At 57.4% G+C, this 23,544-nt stretch overlaps 1 protein-coding gene across 5 annotated transcripts in view; it reads right to left on the reverse strand.

Moving 5' to 3' along the window:
* Nucleotides 1-23,544, reverse strand: part of TACC2 (transforming acidic coiled-coil containing protein 2) — a 183,527-nt gene that overhangs the window by 25,482 nt on the left and 134,501 nt on the right. For all 5 annotated transcript variants that reach the window (XM_062215161.1, XM_062215160.1, XM_062215165.1 and 2 more), the window contains 4 exons: nucleotides 19,706-19,842; nucleotides 7,843-9,139; nucleotides 3,930-3,990; nucleotides 2,629-2,830 (listed from right to left, as the gene is read on the reverse strand). In XM_062215161.1, the coding sequence (XP_062071145.1) occupies nucleotides 2,629-2,830; nucleotides 3,930-3,990; nucleotides 7,843-9,139; nucleotides 19,706-19,842 (1,697 nt within the window). The remainder of the gene's footprint in view (nucleotides 1-2,628; nucleotides 2,831-3,929; nucleotides 3,991-7,842; nucleotides 9,140-19,705; nucleotides 19,843-23,544) is intronic.

A 23,544-nucleotide genomic window follows, 5' to 3' on the forward strand; every position in this document is an offset into this window, starting at 1 on the left:
TGCCTGTGATGCTGGCATCCCCTACTGGGCACAGGTTGGAGTCCCAGTTGCTCCACTTACTATCCAGTTCCCTGCTAATGCACCTGGAAAAGCAGCAAAAGATGGCCCAAGTCCTTGGGCCCCTGCACCCTGTGGGAGACCCGAATGGAGCTCAGGTTCCCGGCTTTCAACCTGGCCCAGCCCCAGCCATCTGGGGAAGGAACCAGTAGACGGATGATCGATCTCGCCCTCTCTCTCTCTCTCTCTGGCATGTGAATGTGCTATATAATTCTTTCAAGTAAGTAAATAAAAAAAGGATAAAAGCGCTACAATGAGTCACAGGAACAGAAAGGACCATGATCAGATCTGCTACTGCTCCCTGCTGTCTCCCTTCTCAGTGTGCGTCACGGGGCTGCGATGCCACCACTAGGCTCTGGAGAAGGATGCCTTCCCCCAGTGGGCACGGTAAGGAAGCACCGACGGAGCTGTGTTAAGGGAGACGGGAACCAGGTGGGCACCAACGGCCACCCAGACTCATGAATCTAAAACCACCTGCAAACTGCCCCCGCCCAGGGTCTGGGGGCCCGAGGCAGGGGAGCGCTCCGCAGCTGGGAAGCCCAGTGTTTCCTAACCTCTTCATCCCTAGGGGCCCAGGGGGAGGTACCATCCCATGACCCTGCACTGAACGAGGTCGCATCTCAGAGCAGGGCACATACTGACCTGGAGTGGCTGGTCCGGGGCTTTCTTAATCAGTGGGAGACAGTGAGCGGACACAACTATGGTCCACACACAGAACTGTGGTCACCTGGGCATCTTTCTAAACTCACTCCATGCGGGGCTGTGTTGAAATGCTACAGGCAACGTGAGGCTGTTCACCACTGCTCTCGCGCACGCAGGCAGGGAAGCCCAGTTGGTTCAACAGCCTCATTCTCCAGGAGTGGGCGGCAGAGAGCCCAGCGGCTGGTGCTGAGACACTGGGCGAGCCCCTTCCCGCTCCAGGCACCTGTCTCATTCCTACACCCCCATCCCCAACTCCACACCACGCCAGGCCCAGACTGGCCTTTCACGGTTTTCTCTGACAGTCAGAAGCTTTGTCTCGAGCTCCAGTGGTGTGAACCAGCAAGGAAGCCTCAATGGCCAAGACTGACGCCTGTGCTCGCATGTCCCATGCCACTGTGGGAACGACACCCCTCCCATGCAGGCGACGTCTGCTGCAGAGTTCAAGTCTGCTGAGTTGACACGGAGCTGTGCACCTGCCTGGCCTTGCCCTTCCTTTCTCACAGACCTGTCTTTAGTCATCACTAGCTCAGGGGCTGGGGGAACACCCAGAGGAACCAGACAGAGCTCGTGCCATTGAGACGCAATTGAGGAGGAAGGCGACAAACACACCCAGGTCCTCATGGAAGCATTACGTGACCAAACACACGGACTGGCTGTCCAGGGAGCCACCAGGGAAAGGCTGGGAGGGGGCAGGCCTGAGACAGGCCAGGGTGGGAAACATCTGGGGTGGGCTGGCAGCTGGGGGAGGGGATCCAGGGAAAAGATTCCATGCAGGTGAGGACTCTGGCTCGGGTGTGAGTGCAGAGGGAGATGAGGGTCCGTAGGGGCCAGGGCCAAGTCCTGGGGCCTCACACACACACACACACACGTATATATGCAATAGGGTCATCTTCTCATGGCTACATGTGGAAAGGCAGCTTTGTAGGGTGAGAAGAATCCAACATTCTGAAGACACCATTTCGCCCGTGAAATACTCTGACCACAAATACACCCAGTTCCACCGTGAGGTCTCATGGACACATGGGACACCTCCAAGAGAAGCCGGATCGTGGCACACAACAAGAAGCCAGCACTCACCACCCCCTGCCCAGCCCAGATGGGGGAGGTCGCCGCATGGAGGTCTCGGTAGCAGCAAAGACGTGGCGACCAATCAAGATCTTGGACGGAAACTTATACCCATCACGTGAGCCAGAGGGTGGAGACACCGGCCCTGGGCTAAGACGCAGGTAGGGGTGTGTGCACTGGGACGCCAAGGACGGCTGCACCCTGCAGGAGAGAGGCTCGAGCCGCCCGTCGTATCTTCCTAGCAGCACAGGAGTCACGGGAGCCCATATGCAGAGGCCTCTGTGTGGGAAGTGATTCTACACGCTTCTTGATTCACCCAGTCATGCTATGCTGACTCACGCCAGAGACCCAGACGGCAGCGGGAGGAGACCAGCTACTGAGCTCCGCAAAGTGCCTGGGGCCTCCAGGAAGGAATCGCACTCCGTCAGCGAGAAGGGGCAGACCTCTGTGTGGCCGCTGGGTCTGAACACCCAAGAAGGGGCACCCAGAGACCCCAGACAGGAGGGCCCTACACTGAGCGTTTGGCTAGCAGGATGCTCCCTTAGCACTGGGTCTTTCAAAATCACAAACAGATAGAAGCACACGGCCAGGAACGCACAGAGGGCCCCTTGGTACCAGGGCACTGTGGGGTTGTTAGAGGTGTCTCGGGGAAGGACGGCTGGCGAGAGCTTAGGGCCGTCTTCAAAGGCACCTCGGCTGCAAGCCTTGGGGGCGATGTGCAGACAGGACCCGGCGCACGGTGGTCACTGGCTGAGAACTTCCTCTTCCAGCCCTCCACGCCCCGCTGGCCCCCGCGCTGCTTACCCTCTGTGGGGGAACTGAACTTGGTCTCGTTGACGAAGGTGGACAGGTCCGAGGGCTGCGGGAAATCCTGCTTGTCGGCCTCCAGGTCCACCGTCATGCACGTCCACTTCTGGCTGGTGACTGCCAGCTTCTCCTCGTCTGTGGCGTGGACCACGGCAGAGATGACCGGCGGTGTCTCCGGCGTCGCAGCCGGAGTGGGGTCCTGGGTGGGCAAAGGAAACAATGTCTTCCCTCAATCAGTCTCCCGCTCATGAACCAAACTGCACCCGGCCCAGGGCTCGGGGCCCCCTGACCTGGGACAGGTCCCTGCCGACATCCACCACGGGTTCTCCTCGGGCCCTGCTCCACATGGTCCCCAAGAAACACATCCTTTCTCTGAGTGTCCTGTGCGTTTCTGGGAGTGACCGTGGGCTCCAACAAACGAATAAACAAAAATCATGATCCTGGGTTCTGGCTGTCTGAGACATTCCTGCCGGCTCTAGGACTACGGCAGCCACGCCCGGCTCACCAGCGCCCCCAGCTCGCCGGCCCCTGGCAGCCAGCACCGCCTGACAATCCTCCTGCTGCTCTCTGGAGGCCAAGCAAAGGCGGTCTGACCCATGTCTGCCGGAGACTGTGGCACGGAACAGGATACGGTGGGAATGAGCTGTGATGGGGACCCTCTTCCTGGGTCTGGGGTCTGCAGCTGAAGTTTTGCTGGCTTGGACTTGGAGGAGTATGGGGGTTGTATGTTTTATGACCCGGAAATAGCCCCCAAATGGTGTGGCAAACAGGCTTGAGGGTAACCAGGGCACAAGACATGGCACACACAAGCGGTCTTCAAAAGGTTTGTGGAAGATGCATATTAAGAGGAAATCATGCATGGGTTCCAAATCTCCCACACCCGAATAAGCTCATCTTTCAGTTATAAGTTCCATGAACTTTTAGAAGTACTCTCATTTAGCTATTCCTTCTCTTCGTTTTTTTTTTTTTTTTCCTCCGTATTCATTTATCTCCAAGACTTTCCGAACTTGAAAGTCAGACCCGCTCCAGCAGATTCACGCCAGAACAGGCCCAAGACTCCCACAGAACCCAAGGAACACTTTCCCTATTCCCGGACGCTCCTTCCCACTCTCGGGACACACCCGGATCTTCCCCAAGGTGAAGGGCAGACACGCAGCAGCCTCGGTGTGGGAGGCAGGAGGGGCTCTGGGACCACGCTCAGCATGACCAGGGACACCTGTGCAGACGGGGAGCGCACACACAGCAGCAGCGCGACCTCCCCAGGTGAGCCATAAACAGAGATCGAAGCGACATCGTACCTGAGAAGGTGGGTCAGAGAGAGGAGACCGCTTTGGCGACTTCTTCACCCTAAATGTGTCACTGGAAACAAAATGGAAAATGTAAACACAACGAACAGAGGTGCAGAACACTCTAGAACAACACGGAGCAGGCTCAGCCCCGCCTCTGCTGAGCTGTCTGGCCACACCCCCCACCCCCCACCCCCAACACCAGCACCCGGTCCATGCCAACACCAATTCCTTAATTTTTTTTTTTCACAGATATTATTTTTGCCCTCAAGAGAAATAAATCCATCAAGCTGGAAATCCTTAAAGAGATGCCATTTTGGAGAGCTGACCTAGAAAATGATGCTAAATTTAACTAAATGTTCTTATTTTATAAAGCAAAGTTGTGGGGAGTGGATTAATTCATCCCGACTCTTGCAGAATCTCCGAGCCAACTCGGGTAGAGGGAGGAGCCCTAGGCCAGGACACCAAAGCAAACAGCACTTCACAAACAGCCCAAGGACCTGTGCAGACACAGAAAGTTCTGGACCTCAGGGAGATGGCACAGAGTCCTGCCCACTCACAGGAACTCGCGGGAGCTTACTACAAGGGACTCTGTCCCAAGGCAGGGCTGGGGGTGGGATGACCTTTTACGCCTTCCTAACACTGGTTAAGGGACAAGATCCATGAGTCTCTTCTCTGGAGTCTCCTGGTCACCTTCATATACATAATGACAGGGGTGGGGGGTGGGGGTGGGATGGGGGTGGGGGTGCGAGGCAAAGGGAACATCGGACCAGGCTCCTGAAGGGTGGGGACGGCAGAGCCCAGGAAGAAGGCTCCATGAGGTTCACTGGAGGTCACGAACCACTTCCACGGCCAGGACGGAGGCCCTCTCCACCCTGCAGACTGGCCCCTGCCCGGGCTCCCCAGCCCCTCCACGGGTTTTGGTGGGGAGGGTCCCTCACCTGAGATCCCATCACCCTCTCCAGCTCTCCACACTAACTGGATGGGCAGAGCAGGTTGACATTCAAGTTCCTTCCCTGTGTTCTTTCGAATAAAATGCTCCAACAATGGCATTCCGTCATGAAAAGGGGCTGTAAGTGGCTCTTTCCAGCATCTATGGCATCTGCCATAGACAGTGCAATCGCAGCCTGAAGCACATATTTATTCATGCATATGAGTAGGCAACTATGTTTTGTAATTGCTAAATGGCTTGAAAATCCTAAAGAAATCCCTTGGGCAGAAGACAGCCTGAGAGATGCCACTCGGGCCTGGGGCTTCCAGACGCATGGGACCAGGGCAGCTGCCCTTGTAAGGACAAGGGAAAAGCAGGCGTGTTTGGAGCCCTGAGTGCCGCCCACAAGATTGCTGCTGGCCAGCAGAGACACAGAGGCGGTCAGCACGGATGGCAGCTGGGGCATGCCAGCACCCGGCTGGAGGACCAAGGCCCCGGCCCGGGGCAGCCTGGCGATGGCTCTCACAGACGTGTGCTCCACTTGGGAGCTGACCCCGGACCCCAGGATGCTCCTGCGGGCCTCCACGTGGCATGGCCCCAACTTTGCGTCTCATGGGCTTGAAGACTGCCTGGGCAGTCACCGCCTGCGCTTAGACAGGGCGGCCGTTTGAACATGAAGCCACTGTGCTATTGAAAGCAATCGCCTGCTTGTCCCATTTAAGTGAAAGAATGGAAGGAGGAGTTAAAAAAAAAAGAATGTATGCATTTCAGATGAAGACATCCAATATGCACTGGGGAGGGGGAAAGTTTCATTCCCAACAAGCAGGCAGATGTTGGATAATCACGTTTGCACAGCCAAGCAGTCTCACTTATGCTAATCACCATGAAACGGCAAAAGAACCTTGCTGCTGGGAGCCCCGTGCCCCATCATTCCCAAGCCCGCCATGTAACAGTAGCAGACATGTAACAGTAGCAGCCATGGACAGGAAATAAAAAAGCAGAAACAAAAGGCAGAGAAAAAAAGCACATCTGTTAGGTGTACTTACAACAGAGAACACACAGACATCACATCTTCAACCATCCTACGACAAGAAGACAAAGAGAAGAGAGACAGACAGAGGAACTGACAAAGATCCACCTGCAGACAAGCAGTTCCTAATGGGTTAGGAGACGAGAGCCATCGCTGTAGATCCTGCGGGCTGGGTCGCAGCCGGCGGTTTGGAAAGGCACTGCTGGGGAACAACTCCTCTCCGGGGTCTCGTGACCCCACAAGGCACGGGTGGCCCCAGCACAGGGTCTCCTGAGCCAACAGCCCCCAGCTGCTCCAGAGGTGACACTGGGGGACGTGGTGTGAACTTCCCCGACCTGCGTTAGCACCAACCCCGGAACAAGCATGTGGCTGGGGACAGACTACAAGCAGGCTATCTCGGGGAAGGAGGGGTGGCCATGAGTGACCTGCTTCACAGATTAGAGGGCACGGCTTGTGGGAGAGACTCTGGATTTTTCCTCTTCCAGACTTGAAGTTTCCAGCATGGATTTTATGGAGTCTCTAGGAAGAGCCTGGCTGGGTAACTGACCCAGGATAAGGGGATGTTTTTGGCAGGGAAGGCCTAGCCACCACCGCACAGAGCAGAGGAACCCAAGGCTCATGTCAGACATTCAGGGTGTGGGAGAGCCCAGGGTGAGGGTGAGTGGGTCGCTCAGTCTCGTTCGTGCCAGGCAGACTCAGCGGGGCCAGACCCCTCCCGCTCTGCTGCACTGCCTCAGGGGGATTCGTCTCAGCCTTGCAGAGTTACTGCTGACATGTCCCAGGGCAGTGGCAAAGCTACAAGCAGCCACCACACCACTCCCGGTCCCTGCAGCCACGTGAGCCAGAGCCGAGGCACAGCCTGGGATGAACTCTGCGGGCACGGATGAGGCAGACACAAGGCCCGAGGGCTCCTGAGTTCCAGGGGACCACGGGATCGGCCTGCCCTGTTCAGCTCCACGTTGCCCTGCTGAACTCACAGGGCCTTCGGACTCCTGCCTACGAAAAGTGCCTAGAGGCACCAGCGTTGCAGCACGGCAGGTTAAGCTGGTGATGCCCACAACGCCCCCACGCCCTATGGGAGCACGGTCCAAGTCTGGGCTGCTCCCCTTCTGACCTGGCTTCTCGTTAGTGGCCTGGAAGGCAGTGGAGGACGGCCCAGTGCTTGGACCCCTGTCATCATATGGGAGACCCAGAAGGCATTCCAGGCTCCTGGCTTCAGTCTGGACCAGCTCCGGATGTTGCAGCTTTGGGGAGTGCACTGGTGGATGGAGACTGATCTCTCACTATCTCTCCATCTCTCTCTCTCTCTCTCTATATATATATATACACACACACATATATTGTATTTATCACTCTGCCTTTCAAATAAATAAAATGAATCTTTTTGAAAAAGTGACTAGAGAGAGGGAAGGAGACAGGGTGGGGGTAGGGGACAGGGTTCTTCAGGGCTGGTCAGGGTGCACGCAGGGGCCCGGCTCAGCTCTCCCCCAGGGGCCTCCTGGCGCCTACGACATTTGCCTCCTGGACTAAAGTCTGCTTAACAGGCAGAAATAAATGCTGTGAATGGTAACCATATTTTAAAGGGCGTCTCCTGGCTTTTGGCAAAGGCGAGGCTCTCTGGAAAGAGATTTCCAGGCTAAACAGGGAGGTCAGCGGCCAACAGGGGGTGTTCCCTCCTAGGGGCACTTCCCAGCCTCCCCCCAGTGGAACATCACGGTCTTCGGCTACCGACCTTACTGAAGCAAAAGATCAAACACAGCTGAGCCCTGAGACAGCGTGTGGACGGGCAAAGGCTGCCACCGCGGCCCCAGAGGAAAGCACGCCATGCTACCCGTCTCGTGGAACGGGCGCGAACACGGCATCACACAGCAACCAGGGCCGAGGTTAGGGCAGTCAGTGGTTATGCGGGCCCACGGCTAGGGTCCCCAGCCTCCCACCCTGCCCTCCGCCACCCCTGCACTTACGTCTTGAGGGGCGTCTTCTTCTTCTTGGCGGGCTTGTTGAGCCCGTCCCCGTCCATCGCACCGGCTTCGATGGCACTGGCTGGGATCTCAAAGGAGGCTGGGGACTTAGACGGGGAGCTGGGGGTCTTAGAGGACGCCTTAAAGGGGTCCACGGACTCATCACAGGCCTCTGGGTCAAAGGTGTAGGATTGTTGGGGCAGTTTGGGAGACTCCTGCATTTTTGAGGTGGAAGAAAAAGGGTTAAAGTTGGGGTCATCCCACTTGTCAATATCAAAGGTATAGGTACCTTTGGCCATAGGGATGTCACTGGGCTCGGCGGGGGAGCTGGTGGGTGAGGCAGGAGCGTTGTCGAGTTTCTCGGGGGTCTTTTTCATCTTTGGCCTCCGTAGGGGCATCTTGGCGACCGGTTTTTTGCCTGTCTTTTTGCTAGCAGGCGTGCCGTCACCCTGGCTGTCCCAACCACCCTTGTCCTCAGAGTAGTCGAACTCCAGCCTCACCGAGAGCCCTCTGGCTGGGGAGTCCCCTGTGCCCCCACTATCCGCGGGGGTCACGGCCGCCGCCTCGGGGGCCGTGCTGGCAGGCAAGGCTTTCCTCCCCACGGTGGGCGAGTTCTGCACTCTGCCGCCCGCCGAGGCCGGGGCGCTGGCTCCTTCCACGCCCTCGCAGTCCGGCGGGCAGGCGGCAGGTTCCGGGGGGCTCTCCTCCGACGAGGCTGATCGAGCACCCTCAGGCTTGGCTGGCTCCGTTTTTGTCTCGGATGCTACATGCTCCTTGGCGAGGACGGGGCCCTCGCCGGCTGGCTCCGGCTGCGTCTCTTCCACTGGGGGGGTTTCCGTGGGCTTCTTGGTGGTCTGTTTCTTTTTCAAGGACGGTGGCCTGGGCTTTTTAGTTCGCTTAAGGGTACTGGAAGCACTGCTGGAACCCGTGCCGTAGGCATCTGGGGCGAGGGCCGCGGCCTCGGGACCAGCCGCGCAGGAAGCGCCATCGAAGTCACCAGCTTGCAGGCTGAGGGAGCGGGGCAGTGAGGACTTGCAGGCGGGCACGGAGTCCGTGGACTTCCTCCGCGAACCCCCGGGGCACTCCGGGGCCTTGGCGTCTGGGGAGCGAGGCTCCGAGCTCTGAAAGGAATCGACCAGCTCGATGCTGTCGAAGTCCAAGTTGTACGTGCCGCTGCTGGCTATCGGCTTGTCTTCATCAAAGACGGCCGAGAAGGAGTGCGAGGGAGGACGGAAAGGGCTGCCTTCCACCGAGTCGTGCCGGGGGCCATCGGCGACAGAAGTTGTCTCAGAGCTGCATCCTGGGGAGACGGACAGAGCTGTCACTGAGAGATCTATCTCATCCCGAGCCAGACCTCCACCCCGTGGGGCGACAAACCCTGGGCGACTCTGCCCTCAGTCCCTTCCTCTGTGAAAGGGCAGCCACGAGGGCTGATGAGGTGACAGCTCGGACCACGCATTCAAAACACGTCCACCAAGAGCCCAACCGGGACTGGGGATCTGACAATGAACAAAACAGACATGACCCCTGCCTTCCTGCAGGCCACACCCCTCAGGGTGAAGATGCCAAACAAACAACACAGGCTGTCAGATGAGGGGCTGGTGCTGTGGCACAGCAGGTAAGGCCACCGCCTGCGATGCTGGCATCCCAGATGGGTGCTGGTTTGAGTCCTGGCTGCTCTACTTCCGATCCAGCTCTCTGCTGTGACCTGGGAAGGCAGAAGATGGCGCAAGTCCTTGGGCCCCTGCACCCGCGTGGGAGAGCAGGAAGAAGCTCCTGGCTCCTGGCTTCAGATTGGCTCAGCTCCGGCCATTGTGACCATTTGGGGAGCCAGCTAATGCAAGACCTCTCTGTCTCTCTGCCTTTGCCTCTCTGTAACTTTGCCTTTCAAATAAGTAAGTAAATCTTAAAAAAAAAAAAAAAAGCTGGCCCCACTGTGACTTGGGACAGGTGCTATTCCTGCTGTCCCCCACCACACACACACACACACACACACAGGCACAGCAGCCAGATAAATAAGGTTAAATTTCAATTTCAGATAAATGGATGTTTTTAGTATTAGCCTCTGTGTCCCAGTCACTCATGTTCATCTGAGCTCCAGGTTTCACTGGGCACCCTGCTAACTCTGGCAATCTTGTCCTTGTGCCAGGGCTGGAAATGCCCACCTAGCCCCGAGCTGGCCTCTCACAGGGACGTCTCAGAGCAGCGTGGCCATGCCTGCCCCGTGCACGTGGCGTCTCCTGCAGCGCGCCCGGCTGCCCAGAGCACTCTGTGCAGGACGCCAATCAAGGAAGTGGGAGATGAGAGCACAGGGAAGCTTGAAGCCTCTTGAGTAAGCTGCTCTTACTTACCCTTGCTTCTCCCCCAACGGCCACGCTCTCCTGCAAGCTCGATAAATGCCTCTTGGGCGGACAGCACCTTCTGGAAACGTGGGCGAGTGTCCTGGCAGCAAGCCCTTCCCCCTCCTAGGTGGCCTAACCGTGGAGCACCTAGGTGAAGCCCCCGGCTCTGCTCTCTCTGCTGCATGACCTCTCCAGCGCCACCCAAACACACAGCACCCTTCTCATCCTAAAAGCAGAAGCCCCCTCCCCTCTCTTTTCTGAAACACTCCCATCCCTTTCCCCGGGACCTCGGGCACCCATCCTCCGGCAGCACTGACCTGGTCCCCTGCCCTGGGTGACAGCCCTGGGATACCCAGGGCAGAGGGCAGAGGCCCAGGGGATGCTGGGGAGGACCAGGTGCTTTCAAGTGGCCCTTGAGAGGAGGGCAGGCAGACTCAGGCGGTGCCAATGTTCCCACAGCCAGGCCCACAAGTGCCCGTCGTCCCCCCCGTGAGCTGCCGCTCGTGCCCCAGCAGCCTTTGAACGCCAGTCATTTCCCTGAATCACATGACCGTCGGCAGATACGCAGCTGAACCATCTGCTCAGTTTCCCCCAGAAGAAAAGGCTGCTGCCTGCTTAGCATGGCTTCCTGTTTAGAACCGACATCTCCTAATTAAATCAAGGGTCCCACACCGCATCTCTGTCGGGGCGGGCCTGTTCCCTGTAGGCCACCCAGCAGCGTCCTCAGCCCCTACCCGCCACCAGCTGTGACCAGACATGGCCCCTGGCTCCCGGCTGAGCTCCTGTCTCCCACTGGGAGGTGACCAGGCCAGGCTGCTCTGTGAAGTCCCCCACAGAGCTGGGAGGGCCCTGCACGTGAAAGCTGACAGCCACGCACATGGCCTACAGTCTCCCAGGGCCCCTCCTCCCTCTGGATCTCTGAACACACGTATCATATCTGCATGAGGTACGTGCTAACATTCATTCACAAATAATCCGGGGTGCCTCCCACACGTCCACCACAGTGCAGTGTGCTGTGGACACAGGGAAGGCAAGAGCAAGGCTGTCACGCTCGCTCCAGGTTCCAGGTTCCGTCTGAGGACAAATTCAGCATCCGTGCTTCATCATGGTGGGGGGGAGGGGGTTCCAGCTGCACGGGTCTCCCTGGGCTGCCCTAACCACGGACCACAGCCCGAGCGCCTTAAAACAACAGAAGCGCCTCTCTCACAGTTCCAAGATCAAAGTGGTGGCAGGTTTGGTCTCCACTGAGGCCTCCTCCCTGTCCTGGGGCCCATGCCTCCCTGGCCCCGCCCTCTGACCCCATTTAACCTGGATGACCTCTTTAAAGGCCCTACTTCCAAATACAATCGCACTTGGAGGCTGAGCAGGGGCAGACACCACTCTGTCCACAACACCAGTGCTGGCCAATAAAACCCCCATGTTAAGGAAAGGGCAAATGCATTTGGCAACAAGAGGGCACGCCAAGGAAAGGGAGAAAGCTAGTAAGTGACAGCTGGTGTACCCAATCCCCTCCAAGGCCACACCCCTGACCGTGCTGGATGTCCTAGGAGCGCACTTCCTCTCCTCCTGCCTCAATGAGTTCAGGTTGGGCAGGGGTCCCCTGGGCCCAGGGGGCCAAAGGTGACAACCCTTATACCACTAAGTCAAGGGCAAATGGTATCACACCCAGGGGACACAGCTGCACACCTTCTAGGGACACGAACAGCAACCTATGGCAACTGGTCTATATCCTGGGGACAGGTCTCTGTTTTAAGCAAGTTAACAAGAGAAACTGAACATGACTTGGTGTTGTCACTGGCAGCTCTGGGCAGCCCACAGCAAGCCCGTGATGCAGTCAGTGTTTCTCAGATGCCCATTAACACCTCAGCCTCTCCGTTCACCTGCCCCTCCCTGGAGAAATGTCTCAGCACGTCTGGGATGGGGCTCACGACCCCCCGTTTAACAGGGGCCGCAGGTGCGTCTCCTGGTCAGGGAAGCCTGGAACCTGGCTCTCCGCACCTGCTTTCCACCTGGGCCTGTGCTCATACCGAGAACCTCCAGTGGCCACGGGAATGAGTGGGGTTTCAGCGCGAGCTGGATGGCTCTCTGAGCGTCTCTGTCGTCTCTGAGGCAGGCGGCAAGGGGCTACTGAGTAGACAGACAATGCAGCCACCCTCCTCAAGTGGCCCAAGCGCGGGGCTGCAAGGAAGTAGCCCTAAAACTCTGCAGGAGCGGCAGGCGGCCATGCTGCCTCGACTTCCCTGTGGTCCACTGTGGTTCCCTGCTGTGCCCTGCTGCTCCCTGGGTATCCGTCCTGCCCTTGCGTCTGCTCTCAAAGCACAGTCAATCCCACAGGCTTGGGAGGAAAAAGTCCTGACTGAGGCTGCGTGGGTCACAATTATTAACCACACTGACTCAATCAGTGATGAGAAATTCTCTTCGTGAAAACCAACCGTTTCCACCAGATCCACCTGTCAGCGGCTGACGGATGTGCCCTCGCTAGGGTGCGGACAGCATGGGTGGGGCAGGAGCAACAGCCACAGGCGCCCAGGAGCACCACGGTGACAGTCCCGGTGGGGGGCGGTGCACAGGGGACCCACATGGCCCTGTGCTGGATCCTGGCTCTGCCTCAAGCCCAGCCAGCGTCACTGCTCTGTCTCGCTCTGCCGGCTGCTGCTTCTTTCCTGCATCAGTTTCCCTGCCTGCTGTCCTGCTGGGACCCGACGCCCGCAGGCCCCAGTCCATCCTGCCAGGCCCCCGCAGGAGCACCACGGCTGCTGTCCCTTTGCAGACCTGACCGTTCCCTGTGTGGGATGAGCAGGAGCAGGGGCGACAATCAAACGTGTGCTGGGACCCAGGCCACCCCTCCTGCTTCTCAGCCGGGAAAGGGGCTCATCCCCCTCAGTGCCCTTAAGGTCTCTCGGTGACCATGAAATGAGATGCTTTGCAAAAGCGCTTTGACCACGAGGACAATGCTGGGACTCAGCAGAGGGCAGGGCCAGATAGCTCAGAGCCAGATAAAGGACAGCTGAAATGGCTCTGCTGCCCATCGGCTCAGTGACCTTGGCCCAAGTTCCCCAACCTTGCTGGGCCTCATTGTCACTGTCCCCACTACCACCTCCCAAATGTTACTATTGCTGTACTATCATCATCACGTGTTGTCTGGGGCAGGACGGCACCCACAGGGCCTGGTTACAGCCCTGTCCTCTGGAGGACAATGGTTAAGTCATCTGCCTGGGGTTAGTGGGGGCCCCCGGCATCCTGGGGCACAATGGCTGTCGGTAGAGAGGGTATAGGGGCCACTGTGGCCATGCAGTGCTGTCAGGACCCTCCAGGAAGGTCACCAGGGGAAGCACCTGTGAGCCCCGAGGGCAAGAGCCTGCCAGGGTCTTGGTGTCCCCACTCAAGCTGCCCAGGGCATGTGAACACGGCCACCATGGGCAGGTGCGGTCACCACCCTCTCATGTTCCCTCACTTGTCTACACAGCCCCTGATTCCCTGTCATCCCCCCATCCTGAGATGAAACGGGCTTTGGGTCTGGTGGCTATAGACCCCCCATGGCTCTGGCTCAATGGCTGGGACTCCTGGGGAACAGAGCCAGCTTCTGCCCAGGCCATGTCCACCCACCCCCCACCAGTTGACACTAACTTGTCCCATCTGAGCATTTCTCTTAACACACGGGGTCCCCACATTTGGTTAGAGCTCACAATCCCCATCAGCGTCGCCTGTGTCCTAGACCTGGGCACGTGTAACTCACACATCTGAAAGGTGGGAGCAGCCTGGCCAAAGAGGGCCTGAGTGCTGTGGCAGCTGGAACTGGGTCTGGAAGGCCTTGGCACCCAGCTTGCCGTGTGCTGTGGCTCACACGTCTATGTCCTCCCAGCACTGCTATGTGGAAATCCTCCCCCCACCCTGGACGTATCAGGAGGTGAGGTCTTTGCAAGGTGACCAGGCTGCGAGGGTGGGGTCCCCGTGGACTGATCAGTGTTCCTATAAAAGAGGCTCAGGGAGCCTGTCTGCCACCCCCCCACCATGGGAGGACAGTGAGAAGGTGCTGTGTGTCTAGGCAGAGAGCTCCCTGTCGAGGCTCAGGGAGCCCGAATGTCACCGTCCCACCACGGGAGGACAGTGAGAAGGTGCTGTGTGTCTAGGCAGAGAGCTGCCTGTCGAGGCTCAGGGAGCCCGAATGTCACCCCCCCACCACGGGAGGACAGAGAGAAGGTGCCGTGTGTCTAGGCAGAGAGCTCCCTGTCTCTGCAGTGAGCACCCAATTTCCTCAGAGGAGACGGGAGCAAGTGGCAGTGAGCACGGAGCAGGGTCCCCTGCCACTGGGGCTGTGCAGTCAGGCAGGGCACTAACCTTTCTGAGTCCATCTCAGGACAGTGACCCACCACCGGAGCCGGGCAAGGGCCACTGTGACCTCGGGAGAGAGGAAAGGTGTGGAACACAGGGCACACGGTGGCTCTGGTCACCTCCAAGGCCCCCACGTGGGCCTTTCCCAGGGCTTGGTGGTCCCCCAGCAACAATGAGTAACAAGCTGCATAGCCAGTGCAGACTGCTGTCCCTGGAGGGAAGGTGGGCAACTGCTGGGAGCAGCCCACCTTGGTTCCCCTGCCACACTGCCACCTGACCATCCAGGCCCCCATGCTCTGCCCCAGGACGGGAGGCACAGAGCCACCCACACCCACACAGAGATGAGCACCAGCAAGCACAGCAATGACTTTTACTCCGCACCTACTAAGTACCAGTACCGGGCTAGGTGCTCAAAAGCACCTGCTCCCATCTTCTGCACAGGAAGCATGTGGCTGGAGGCAGAGAGGCCTGGGCTCCAATCCCAGAGCCCCTCACCTGCTGTGAGACAGTAGCCGAGGCGCAGCCGAACTCCCTGGCTCACTGGGGAAGAGGAGCCGGCATCCACCATCCGGGGTGCTATGTGCGCGAGGGGCAACTCTCTCATCAGAGCAGGAGACGAACCTTACAACAGATCTAACACAGGTCTGACTCGGGGCAGGTGCTAAATGGGGGCTATTAACTGAACCCCGTGACACTTAATTATGTCCCTGATGGCCGATTTGCTAATGACACAGTCATGGACAGCTGTCAGGCGCTGTTCACAGAACCACAGGTGGCCAGAGGGGAGGGGTCTCAGAGGACTCACAGGTCACCCTCTTCATCTGCAGAAAGAAAACCAGGCCCAGCCCACATGGGGCAGCCGCAGGGTGAGACCCAGCGCCTCTGTCCTGTCCTTCTGCCCCAGAGCACAGGCATGCTGGCAGGACCCAACATAAGGAGCGACCGCTTCCAGGGGAAAAGTCGCATCTCTTCTTCACAGCCCAAGGCCTTGTCCACCATTTCACGTGGTCCTTTCAGCGCCTCTAGCAACATCTGGGCACCCCGCAGAGCAAAACTCAACGACAGACTTTCCTTCCTTGTCCTGTCTTTGCCACGGTGCTCGTCCCCTGCAGGCCAGTACGAAGGCAGGCATGGTGACCGCCTCACACCTGTGAGATGCCCCCTGCTGGCCAGAAGCCCAACAAGGATGCTACTTCTGGGAGGCCGTTTTTGCCCAAGGCCAGCCAACCAGAGGGATCTTTGAACAGCCCAGGCCAGGGGCGTCCCAAGACAAGCTCCAGCTTTTGAATTTTCTTACTGTCTAGAATCACAACAGCTGTCAGAGAAGTGGGAAGTCTCTAGCTGGCGCCGCGGCTCACTAGGCTAATCCTCCACCTGTGACACCGGCACCCCGGGTTCTAGTCCCAGTTGGGGTGCTGGATTCTGTCCCGGTTGCTCCTCTTCTGGTCCAACTCTCTGCTGTGGCCTGGGAGTGCAATGGAGGATGGCCCAAGTCCTTGGGCCCTGCACCCACATGGGAGACCAGGGGGAAGCGCCTGGCTCCTGGCTTTGGATCGGTGCAGGGCCGGCTGTAGCAGCCATTTGGGGGGTGAACCATCAGAAGGAAGACCTTTCTCTCTGTATATCTCTCTCTCACTGTCTAACTCTGCCTGTCTATATATATATATATATATACACACACACACCATTTATTAAAAAAAAAAAAAAAGAAGTAGGAAGTCTCAGTTCACAGACGCCATGGATGCAATCCAAGGTTGGCAGAGGCTGGCGCTGTGGTGTAGCAGGTAAAGCCACCGCCTGCAGTGCCAGCATCCTATACGGGCACCAGTTCATGTCCTGGCTGCTCCACTTCCATTCCAGGTCTCTGCTATGGCCTGTGAAGGAAGTGGAAGATGGCCCAAGTCCTTGGGCCCCTGCACCCGCGTGGGAGACCAGGAAGAAGCTCCTGGCTCCTGGCTTCGGATCGGCTCAGCTCCAGCCATTGTGGCCAATTGGGGAGTGAACCAGCAGATGGAAGCTCCCTCTCTCTGCCTCTCCTTCTCTCCGGGTAACTTTGACTTTCAGACAATAAATCAATCTTAACAACAACAAGGGTTGGCAGAGCTGGCGCTCGGGGCAGGGAGCTCCCAAACCCTTCCCTGCTCCCTAGGCTCCTCCTGTCAGGTACAGCCTCCGAGAAAGCAGGCGTGGCCTGTGTTTGCCTTTGAGAACAGGCTGGTCTTTGCTCTGTGGGAAAGGAAGTGAGGCACAAGGAGGAAGGCCAGGAGCAAAGGACAGACCAGGAACCCCCCCTCCAGCCACCAGGAGCCCCCCTGGGCCATGGCAGCCCCTCTGCACCCTGCCTGGTTTCTAGGGAGGGAACGCACCGTACCACACATCCTTTCCTACCAGACTCTTATCTGAAGCATCCCACACAGTCTCAGGCCCGAGCGTATCAGACCCACCGAAACAGCAGTTCGGACCTACAGATTTCGATGTTTGTCATTCAGCCACTTTCTATTAAAAACTGTGGATGAATTTTTTTTAAATTTATTTGTCAGGTAGTTATAGACAGAGAGACAGAGAGAAAGGTCTTCCTTCCGTTGGTTCACTCCCCAAATGGCCGCAACGGCTGGCGCTGCGCCGATCCAAAGCCAGGAGCCAGGTACCTCTTCCTGGTCTCCCCTGCAGGTGCAGGGGCCCAAGGACTTGGGCCATCCTCCACTGCCTTCCCAGGCCACAACAGAGAGTGGAAGAGGAGCAACCAGGACTAGAACTGGCGCCCATATGGGATGCCGGCGCCACAGTCAGAGGATTAACCAAGTGAGCCACGGTGCGGGCCCCTGTGGATGAATATTTTTTAAAAATTTATTTATTTATTTGAGAGGCAAAGTTACAGACAGAGAGGGAGAGACAGAGAGAAAGGTCTTCCACCTACTGGTTCACTCCCCAAATGGCCATAATGACCAGAGATGGACCAGGGCGGGGCCAATCCGAAGCCAGGAGCTTCTTCCAGTTCTCTCACGTGGGTGCAGGGGCCTAGGCCTCTTCCCAGACCATTAGAAGGGAGCTGGATCAGAGGTAGAGCAGCCAGGACACGAACTGGTGCCCATAAGGGATGCTGGCACCACAGGCAGAAGCTTAGCCTGCTATGCCACAAAGCTGGCCCCGAATTTTTTATAAATTTATATAACATGGGAGATCCATTGTTATATGCTTTATGATGTGAATGACAGGAGGGGGTGGGCCATGGGCAGCCTCCCACCTCTCCTCCACCGTAAAATCAAATAAATACCAACCAGTACCCTCTCAGGGGCCAGCGTCCATGCTGACTCGGCACAATCCAGATCCTGCTGCCGGCCGCTGAGCTGACCCAGAGAAGAGAGGACACAAAACTGCATTTGTCACACACCAGCAAAGGCACCGCTCTCAGAAAACCCGTCCGAACCCTCGGCCCCAGCACCACACCAGTGAGCGGGGAGGCAGCTGCCGAGGAGCGGAGCCCCAGGGCTGTGTATCCTTTCTGGAACAATGGTCTGCTTGAACCAGGGCAGATAAAAAGGAAGCCAAGGTCAAATGCCATTCGATTTTACAGCCACCTGGCCCACAGCCGAGGCAGGGGTACACACGGAGGCCTGGCCCTGGCCGGCCTGCCCTGCTCTTCCCTCCGCCATCTGTGTCCCTCACCTGGGCAGCCTTAGCTCAGGCACGAGGACTCCCAGCCTGCAGGGCCCTGCCCTGTCCTGGGATCCTCTGCAGGCACAGAGAAACCTGTGCCCTTGGGAAGCTGGGCCAGAGGGGGAAAGAGGTGGGCCCGGAGGGGGCTGCTGGCAAGCATCCAGTGTGTGAGCTGGAGGGAGCCCGCCTGGCAGACTCCTTACGGGGAGGGCGTGACCAGAGCAGGCCAGAGTGGGGTCCTTTAAAGTGTGGCACCTTGGCCTAGTGGTTAAGACACCTGCGCCGCACTCCAGGGCCAGTACCAGTCCACTCCTGGTCCCAGCTTCCTACTGATGCTGCCCCGGGAGGTGACGGAGATGTCAGTGCCTGGGTTCCCACCACCCACGTGGGAGACCTAGAGCCTGAGTTCCTGGCTCCCAGGTCTGCTCCCGGCCGTTGTGGCCGTTTAGGGAGTGAACCACGGATGGGATCTCTCGCTCCCATTCTCTCTCCATCCCTCCCTCTCTGCTCCTTGAATGAATGAATGAACAAATAAATAAACAACTTAAAAAATAAAATATGGGAGCTGGAGCTGTGCTGTCTGAGGACAATACCAGCTGGCCCCTGACCAGCCTGTGTGGCCACTGCTGGCAGGCCCTGCCTTCTCCCAGGCCTGGCATTAGATTTTCGCAGGATGGGTGGCCCCACTCCAGGAACCCGTCTTGTGAGTGGGGAGGAGGTGGGCGTGAGGTCTGTTCCCTCCCCCGGTAATAACCACAGCTAAAATGAACACCAAGGTCTGTGCAGAGTGCAGGATAAGAAATCAGGCAGCACAGGGGACTGGGGAGTGAACAAACCACCAGGGGCTCCTCCTTCTCACCTGCCTACAGACTGACCGTGCCTAATCTGAAGTGCTCCACCATCCAGAACTTTCTGAGCCCTGACATAAAGCCACAAGTGGACAATTCCACATCTGACTTCGTGTGACGAGTCACAGCCATAATGCAGGTGCACTAAAAACACAGTATCAGGCCATGTGTGCAGGATGTGCATGAAACAAACGAATTTCATGTTTAGACTTGAGTTCCACTTCCAAGAAAACTCATCTGCACTGACAAGAATTCTAAGAAATCCAGAATATCCCAAGACACCAGGTCCCAAGCATTTTAGGGTCAGGGGTCCCCTGCCTGTATTGTCCACGGTGCCCATGCCCGTGGGGGCTCTGGTTTGGAAGACAACCAGAATGTTGGAAATCACCAACATTCTGACGGGAGCAAGAAGCCACACTGCAATCCAAGACCAGGCCGGAAACTTCCGTGACTCACTTGTCCCCACTGACACTGAGCCTTCAAGGGCAAGGCCCCCAGGGGCCTCCCCCAAATACCTGCAAAGCAGGCCCATCGTAACCCACCGCACCTGCTCGCCTCACATAAAACACCGCCCAGAGCCAACAAGCCCCAGCAGCAGCTCTGGACGGGCTCAGGGTGGGCGCCACCTCCACCTGTGCCCCAGGAGCAGCCGTGGCAGCTGTCCCCGGGAGCTGGGTCCTTGGTTACCTGGTTCTTCCGGGGGTGGTGGTGCGCTGACCTCAGGTTCAGGGATGATTTCGGGGGGCGGTGGGGGTGGGGCTGGTGGAGCTTTGACGGGGGTCGTTGACTCCGGGGTCTCAAATGCTTCTTCAGAGTCAGAACTCCTGATGGAGAGAAGGAGATGTGGGGTTAGACAGCGGCCAAGGGCCAGGCCCGCTGGACAGCACGGCCTCCGGACTCCCCAGCAGTGAATACAGTCTCAGCACTCAGTTAAGCTCCTTGGGACAGACACGAGGAATCATCCCAGGGATCGCTCTCACCACCGGCTTCGAAGGTGCCCAAATGAGGGATGCTCTGAACTCAGCTCTACTGGAAAGACATCCTTGTCCACATCGTGGCAAACACACAAAGCAGATTTGTGATGAACTTTGGCAAATGATAGCTCGTGTAGATTCAAAGAGAGGCAGAGGCAGTCTGTACGATGCCATGCTGGGGTCTCAACCCACCTCCCGGACCCAGCTCTCCATCACCCTGCCCGCCCACCCATCTCACCCATCTCGTCCTTCCCACCACTGCCCTGCCCTCCCGGCACTTTTCCTAATGTAGGCACAGATTAACGTGCATGTGATCATATTATGAGTTTTCTCTCTGAAAATCCCACAGAGGCAGCCAGCCTGGTTTATCACAGATCACCAAGCCTAAAAGAGGAGGCAATGAATGAACATCCATTGAGTGAATGAATGAATGAATGAATGGAAGCCAGAGAGACAGCCAGAGGAGGGTGCACCAGACCAAGTCACACAGCACGGCCCGTGGCCCCCACAGTGTGGCCTGTGGGGAATTCTATCCTTGCAGATTCCCCACCCAGAGAACAGGACCAACAGAGAATCCACCCAGAGAAGCTTCGCCCAGGTGCCTGGTGTTGTGTGTGGCCGAGGGTTGAGATGCCACCTAAGATGCTGGCATCCCCTATCTGAGTGCCAATTCAAGTGCCAGCTACCCTGCTTCTGAGCCAGCTCCCTGCTAACGCACCTGGGAAGAGAGTGGAAGATGGTCCAGGTGCTTGGGCCCCGCCACCACGTGGGAGACCATGATGGAGTTCCTGGCCCAGCACTGGCCTTTGCAGCCATTCAGGAAGTAAACTAGCAAACAGAAGATCTCTTTCTCTTGGTCTCTCCCTCTCTCTGTCACTCTGCTTTTCAAATAGGTAAATAAATCTGAGGAGGAGGGGGGGGGAGGGGGAGGAGAGGAGAAGCCACTTTGCCCAGCACCAAGGGAAGCAGCTCTCCAGAGAAAAGCCTCACCCTGGGTTCAAGAAACCCAGCAGGTAGCTTCCTACCTTGCCCAGCTCCCTGTGGCTGCTGAACTGGGGGCACCCCACCAGTCACTGAGCCTGGGTGGTAGCTTTGGGATCCGCAAGGAGGGAAGGCCTACACTTCCGGGAATGGAGGGGCCTACTTCCGGGGAAGAAAGTCCTTGTCAAGGTCCCTGCGGGTGCCTAAAGGTCAACCAATGAGGATCAGACCCGCCTCAACCTTTAACCCCCATGCTCTGAATCTATAAAAGGAGCTCTCCCAGTCTCTGACGCACGACTTCTCCGGCCCCTGCTCTGTTGCTCTGTTGGGACTGGTGAACCTCGCCCGGGAGTGGAACCTCAATAAAAGCCTGTGAATTAATTGATTCATCTGCCTGGGAAGATTTGTTATGTGCCGGACACCTTGCACTGGGATGCTGTCTGCAGGTGCAAGCAGCTGTTCACCTGCAAAAGGTGCCCAGGGGTCGTCCATGGCTGAGCCCAACCTCCCCAGCCTCCCTCTGAGGACAGCCAGTGTAGCAGCAGCAGCAGCAGCCTCAGGATGGTTTGAATAGATCCGAATCCCAGTGCAATGAGAAGTCAGCCATCAAGAAGGCAGGCACTCGGGGCTGCTGCAGGGCACAGACAACTTCTGCAGGCAAATCTGGGGGAACCCCTTTCAGAGGGTGACCCTGCAGGTGCGGGTGGAAGGTGACAGGGTGTGCTGGCCACAAAGCCCGACGCTGCAAGCAATCTGCACAGCTGAGCTCCCACAGGGACAAAGGCCCAGTGATCTGGGCACAGACCACCCTCTCCTAAAGACCCTCAGCCAGAGGCCAGCAGGGAGCACCAGGACCCAAAACCATCTCTCCACTCCCTGCTGGGACCAGGACAGGGAGCTGTTTGGTGAGCCCCCTTCAGAAGAGCTACATGGATGTTGCTTTTACAACTTGTTTCTCTGCAATTCACTTCACCAGTGCCAAAAATCTACACCCTTCCCAGAAACCTGGGCCCCTCTAACTAGCCACAAAGCACCCCAGGGACCCACAGAGACACACAGAAACATCAGAGCCGCTTTTGATGGCTCCAAGGAGCCAGCGCCAGCACATACAAGGAGGGAGAGCCCGACTGCTTACAAACACACATTAATATTAAAGAGCTCGGCTTTTGTCTGTGGGGAAAATGTAAGATCCATGCTTGGACAACAACAGATCTAGGGACCTGCGGTAAAGGCAGAATCCGTTTCTCATCAGGAAAACACAAGGCTGGACCACAACTGGGCAGTAAAGAGAGATGTGGGTTTGGATCAGCCCGGTGGCTCTGGGTGTAGCCTGGGATCCCAGCTTCCTCACCCCAGCCCCCAGCACCGCACGCACCAGAGGCAACGCTAACTCGATGCACGGAGCCAACTTGCCTCTTTCCGGAGCATCCTCGGAGGGCCGGAAGCCTGGAGTCCTCACTGCTGGTCACCGCTGTCCACACCCACCGGGCCCACTCCACTGGGTACCACATCTGCCAGGCGCCAAGTGCCATCTCTGAAGAACAGCCTCTGCCCCTCAAATTCCCAACCCGGATTCCCTCGCTGGTATCTCTGGGATCTAAACCTCTTCAGATGTCGCCAAAAAAGTCGGCTGCACCCCAGGCACGGCCGCCGGGAGCTTCTCTGCACCCGAAGGTCCTGAGCCTGCCCCGCTCACGCCCCGATGCAGACTGGGACTGAGTGCTCCGTCCCTGGCGTCTGCGTCCCTGGGCGCTGGCAGCCTGCAACTCTGGAGCACAAAGGGCCCCGTGCTTTCTCAGCAGCACAAGCAGGCGGTCAGGAGGCCCGGACGTGGCTGGGCTCTGGCTGCGGAATTCCAATGAGGCCTGAGCTGCAGCTGCCCAGCCTGCACACCTGCTCCGAGAACCCAGCACTGACCCCTGCCCCGCGTGGGAGGCGGTACACGGGGAGGGCCAGGGCTCGGGCACACCAAACCCTTGGTGCTTCCTGCCTGTTTACTATGAGCTATGAAAACGCCACGGACCACTAGAATGGCATTCACTTCCGGTGCTGCCTGCCTCGTGTTCCTATTTCTGCATCCTCTCCAGGGAGCAGACAGTGAGTTAATCAGAGGCGGCGGATGGCAGCTTTTTTAATTAGCTCTTTTTTCTCCATTCAGTTTCCCAGGGGCTCAAAACCACTTCCAAGAGCAAGGATTTCTGGAATCCACCCACAAAGAGTCTGTACATAAAGCACAGCAGCTTTTTGGAGTCCAATGCATAAAGACAAAGTCTCATCAGCTGTGTAATTTTTTTTTTTTTACCGAAGAAACTAAAATACAAGAAATTATTCTGTTAAGGCTGCAAAGACACTTTAAAGCGAAAGGAAGCAAGGCTAATTTACCACAAGTAGGTATCAGAAAGAAAAATGCTGCTATATCATATGCTAAAACATCTCTAAGTTATGGGCTGCTTAAGCACCGGGTTCACCATGTAAGGAAATACGCAAATATATCTCTATAGTGTAAATATGGTTTTTAAAATTATTTATTTATTTATCTGACACAGAGAACTAGAGAGACAGAAAGAGATC

This window comes from Lepus europaeus, chromosome 17 (genome assembly GCF_033115175.1).
Source record: "Lepus europaeus isolate LE1 chromosome 17, mLepTim1.pri, whole genome shotgun sequence".
Taxonomy (NCBI): domain Eukaryota; kingdom Metazoa; phylum Chordata; class Mammalia; order Lagomorpha; family Leporidae; genus Lepus; species Lepus europaeus.